This window comes from Polistes canadensis, unplaced genomic scaffold (genome assembly GCF_001313835.1).
Source record: "Polistes canadensis isolate GaletaPanama2010 unplaced genomic scaffold, ASM131383v1 scaffold_453, whole genome shotgun sequence".
NCBI lineage: Eukaryota > Metazoa > Arthropoda > Insecta > Hymenoptera > Vespidae > Polistes > Polistes canadensis.
In genome coordinates, this window is record NW_014570000.1 from 1,538 (window position 1) to 7,350 (window position 5,813).

A 5,813-nucleotide genomic window follows, 5' to 3' on the forward strand; every position below is an offset into this window, starting at 1 on the left:
CGTAGAATCGACATACTTATTGATAGGATCAGTTGAGCAAAWTTAAAATTACAGCCAGATAAATGTGAATTTTTGCAAAGAAAAGTAAAATATTTAGGACATATAATTGGCAGTGACGGGGTAAAAGCAGATTCGGAAAAAATCATAGCAGTTAGAAAATTTCCAAGTAATTTTCTTCTTTGTATTAGCCTATTAAGATTTTTCTCTTTAATTATTTTTTCCTAGAACAATAAATACATATTCCTAATGAATAAGTATTTAAAAAATCAAATGTTCATATATATTACGTTACTAACTTGTTCTAAAATAGCTTTTAGACGCTTTCGCAATATATCTGTCACATTATTGATTCGAGGATCAATATATATAAGGCTTTAAATTTATTTCTTGCATCGATATAAATTCCTGCACAGAAGTATCATTGGATGTAAAATTTTCTTCATTTGCATTACTTCCTAAATAACCTTTAATCAAAGCTTTCAATTATTGCTTTATGCTATTATATAAACTCCTCTTTTTTTGGTTCCTTTTTCGTGTAGGAGGTTGTCTTTCAGTAAAAGGGCTAAATGGTATTTCCTATTCACAATTATCTATTAAAGAAATCAATTCCATAGTTTGATCATTATTTCCTTCTTCTGCTATAAGTGGAGATGTGTACTAGCAATTATTTCCTTAGAAAAATTATTACTTTGATTAACACATTGCTGACCGGCAACTTTTTTGAAAATTTACCTCATGTTCCTGGCTATTGTTTTGAAAGCGGATGTGGAAGTAACACAATATAAATAAACTTTAACAAACTTTATTTATTATTCAATTCTTAATATTTCTTTTTCGTATGATAAAAAGTATAACAATCACCTACGTGTAATGGTCCACCATAAGTTTTACAAATATATCTTCCTCCAATTCGTCCTCGCTATCCGATACTATTATATTTCTTCTTCGAGATTTTGGAGGCCTAATATCAGATTCACTAACTTCTGATACAGTATCATTTTCGAAGTTACCAAAATTTGATTCACAATCACTTGAACAATCAGATAAAGCATCTGCGTATATTTCAGTAAAAGGTTCTTCATTAGTGCGTTCGGTCATCGTTGACATTTTTTTTACAATTAAGAATGAATTAAGAATGAGCCGTGAAAACAATAAAGATGCGGAAAAAAGGTTATCACGAGTTAACTCGTGACCGGTCAGCAATGTGTTAATATTTTCTGTATTATTATATAACTTTTAATTTTTTTTTTCTCTTCGGTAATATCTTTATTAGACAGTCTTACTTTCTTTGTACTAAATGGAAATTTATCTATAGTATTATCACACGCGTGTAGATTCTTTCGTTTATTTATTGGTTTATTAAGCAAATGATTGCATTTATTAGTATCGTGAATATCATCGTTGTAAATCCAATTTTTAAAACTATAGATTTTTTTACAGGAGATTTACTTAATTTTGTGCTAATATTTTCTAAATCTTTTATTAACTCAACAGTTTCATTTAATTCATTTGTAATATTTTAATTAATTTAAATGTCTTTTAGTTGTTCGAACAGCATTTTCTTCGAATTAGATAAAGCTTTATTGGAAATATTCAATGATCAACCTCCTGCTGTTACAAAAGAAAATGATAGAATTTTTATTTCTTGAGTATTAGATAAATTACTTTATTTTTTAATTGAATATTCGTTAAAGATACAATGTCATCCGTTTCCAATAAAGATTTTGTTTTTAATATAGTAGGCTTTTATATATTAATATGTTGTCCACACTTACTGTAGAAAATCCTATAGAAAGTATATCATCCATCTCCAGAAAAGATTTTGCTTTCGATATAGCAGACTCTGATACATTTACGAGTTTTTCATTTGTTATAAAAAATCTTATATCTAATGTTATTCTACTATCACTATTCAATATTTTCTTTTCATCACATTCATTTTTTTCTACCTTTTAATGTCCTCCTAATATTATAATATTATCTACTAATACTTCTTTTTTTATTATTACTTTCAACATTATGCATATCATTTTTCACAGCGAAGCGCTAGCACAAACTTGATTTATGTTAGCAAACAAACATCAGAGAAAAACTCTTGTGCGCTATTAATTTTCAGAAGAATATTTTTCTTCTCTTTATCACTGCATGTATCTATGGCTACTATATTATTTTCACTATCTTGATTATTGAATCTAATTTTAACGATGTTCATATTAGCAAAAGTATTCTTAAAAATCCTCTTTCCAGCTCTTCATTTCATTCTTCTATAATTTATAACAGATAACTTTAAAGTAGATTCATCAAATATATTCCTAAAATGTGAATTATTTGGAGTACATTCTTTTAAATAAACAGTTTGTTCGACTTAAAATTACTCTTTTTTCCTATTTTTCCTTCATGTTTTTTTAATTCATTAAATAAGTCTGTTATATTTTCTAAATTTTCTCTATTTATTTTTTCTCTAATATTTTTTGGTAGACCAAATCCAATTCTATCTATAATTGTGTCTATGTCCATATCTTTGTTGACTTCTAATAATAATTTTTCTTTTTTTTGTGCATAATCTAATAATGAGCCTTCTTTGTATTTATAATAATGAGCATATGCTCTATTATTCCATCCTTTATTTTGAAAAATCTTAATGAATTTTTCTTTCCATGTGTCCCATTGAATTTCTATTTCTTTCAATATCATTGAACTATACCAGTTTCGACTTGTGTTATCCAAAAAAAAAAGATTAGAACAACATAGGAATGATTGTAAATCTACCAATGTTTAAAAAAATAATACTACTGCGTTAGCCGAGCATCATTTTAAAACAGGACACGAGTTCAAATTTGAAGAGACAGCCATTTTAGACAGAGAAGACAACTGGTACAAAAGGAATATAAGCGAAATGTACCACATAACGAATAACAATACAGTTAACTATAGGACAGAAACGAACAATCTAAACAACATCTATAATGAAATCTTAAAATTCAATTATTATAACAGGACACACAAATAGAGGACATTATAATACTGAAGATACCTAGATTATTAAACACTAGTCTAGATAGAATCAGTATATGATTACGTGTGATAAGATAAGGTGTTTTAGKATCAAATTGTATTGTAATATGTTAAGTTTTATTGAAATGTGTGACTCTGTAAAAAAGATAATATGTATTGACACGTGAACTKYAAATGATCAAGTTGCTRATGAAGTCCCCAGTAAGGGACGAAACGTACAACTAGTTCAAAATAAATTGTTCATTAGATTTATTAACCGTCTATAATTCCCTTTGAGACTTATATATTAATATATTTTTGGACAAGAATATTGATAATTAAATTTTAATTTTATGTTCTTCTATATCTATCTGCAATCTTGTACATTCATTTTCATATGTAGTTATCCATTGATGGGCATTGGATGTTTTGCTATTAAACTTTTCTACAATCAACTTATCTGCAATATGTTTTAAATTTTGTTCTTCTCCTTTTTCCTGAAAAGTTTCTATTAATTTTTCTAATATTTTGGTTAAACTTGTATTTTTTATATCACTGGTTTTTTTATTATTTGTCTCTTGCAAAATTCTATCTTCAAATTGTAAATTTCCTGCTTCATCTAGTATATATATTTTTTCAAGATCGTCTCTGTTAATATAAACCATACACTGATTCTATCACCTATCCTCTTCAAATCTGCTTTTAATCTGTTATAAGCGCTTACTTTTTGTAGCTCTTTATGTGCACTAGCATATCTAACCTCCTCTGGTAACGTAAACGTTTTTCCATCTTCTGTTATGATTGATATTATGGCTATCACATTTGATTCAGTATCATTCGGAGAAGCTACGACTTGAAAGGTAAACCTTCATGTTTTACCAAAATTGTCGTTTTTTAAGGGTATTAATTTTGTCATCAATAATAACAAACAAATTTGTTTCTCTGTAAAATAAAGGTTAGTTTATAACTATTTACAAGGGCTATTCACAATAATTACAAAGTTACTTGTAAAATAAAGAAACGACAATTGAAGTTTATTATTATCACTTCTTTAAGGGGTTACATGGGTTTGGGACTTTCAAAAAAATTTTTTTTTTTTTATTTTTTTTTTCAATTCTACATCTCATCTAGAATATTGTATTCAATTTTTAAGTCGATAGGAGTAGTAGTTTTAAAGATAGAGCCCTGGGAAGTTCCACTCTGTAATGGCTCTTATACCAGCACTCAGATCTTTAAACGCGTTTTTCTCAAAACGCTTTTTCTAAAGTCGGTTGTCAAGATTTCTCGAAAACTATTTAACTGATTTTGATGAAATTTGCTACACGTCTTCGTGATACTATTGACAAGGACTTGGACGAAGGATTTTCGTTTTTTTCATAAAATCGAATTTTAAGAAACCAAAATGTGGTGAAAATTGTAGCAAAATTTGAATGTTCTTGCTAAAAACGTTGCCAAAAATCCAAATTTTAATTTTTTTCTTTTTCCTTCGTCCAGTTTCTAGTTTTAAGTATTCACTAAAAGACCCTATTTTTTCAACAGAAAAACCGCCACCGTTTATAAGTTCTGCTGTCAACGCGAAAACACTTTTTTTCGGTGCGGTCACCGGAAATGACGTCGCAATGGCTGAGTTTAAAATATTTTTCAACCAAAAATTCAGAAAATGTTCTTTAAATATGTATCTTAAATTCTATAAAAAGTTTGAATAAGAATTCCATTTTTTATATAGAAAAAAAAATTGTTGAAAATATGCTATTTTTTTCCGGTGTAAACCCATGTAGCCCCTTAATTCACTCGCTTAACCACTCTTCACGAAATCAATCTATTTATCACTTTAATTATAACTCTTTAAAATTATCTCTCTTCAGTACTGTATTTCTTCTAACGTATTTTTCCAATCTGTTCACTGTTTTAAAATTTGTTAATCACCCCATCTATTGTTCTATCTAGTGAAAATTAATTGAAGAGGACGTGCGTAGTGTGTGAAGCGCGGCAGATTCAAATGAAAGTCTACTTTTCCTACATATATATGTTTTAACATATTATAATGATAAATGAATTAAGTTAACAAAGATTATCTTAAATAATTTACTCGAATTAGCCGTACAATTAGTGTTCCGTAATATTTCCTTCACTATTTTTTATAGGAGTACAATGTTCATAGGTAAGTTTTTCCGTATTGACATCCATAATCAAATTTATGGTATTAAGATACCATTTATAATATATTTCATATATTTGATTTACTTGAATTACATATACCTTCTATATCTGTAAAAATAAAAATTATTAATTAATTAGAAATGATTTTAATGAATCAAACGATGACCTAAAGTTTATCATTGAATCCGTTTAATTCTCACCTGAGATCTAACTAAAACCAAATGAAAAAATATCATTATCAATGAATATAAAATATTATGCAGATACAATATATATATACATACATATTTATTATATATATACAATGTTTTATTTATTGTGCAGGTTATGGGTAGATAATAGGTAGAATTTTTTCTCTGTAATAACAAAGATTTTATTTTATTTTGAACAAAATAATAATGTAACAACTTAGACTAATTATTTATCCTACCTGTAATAACAAAGAAACAACATTCAATGCTAATATCCACACCGTTGTTTTTTGATTAATTTTCTTACATATATCTCTTAATGTCTGTATCTTTTCACTCCTGCTTTCTTTGTAGYACTGACGTCAMCTGTTTTATTCCTTAACCTATCTTAATACAGAGATCTAACTTATCTACCTATTTACGCGCTAAATTCAATATAGCTAAAACTACTGTCCTTACATATATATA

General features: G+C 27.4%; 1 protein-coding gene across 1 annotated transcript in view; it reads left to right on the forward strand.

Moving 5' to 3' along the window:
• Positions 1-4,684: 4,684 nt before the first annotated feature.
• Positions 4,685-5,813, forward strand: part of LOC106792514 (DNA-directed RNA polymerase I subunit RPA43) — a 4,274-nt gene continuing 3,145 nt past the window's right edge. The window contains exon 1 of the mRNA XM_014758965.1: positions 4,685-5,155. Within this exon, the coding sequence (XP_014614451.1) occupies positions 5,146-5,155 (10 nt within the window). The 5' untranslated portion in view covers positions 4,685-5,145. The remainder of the gene's footprint in view (positions 5,156-5,813) is intronic.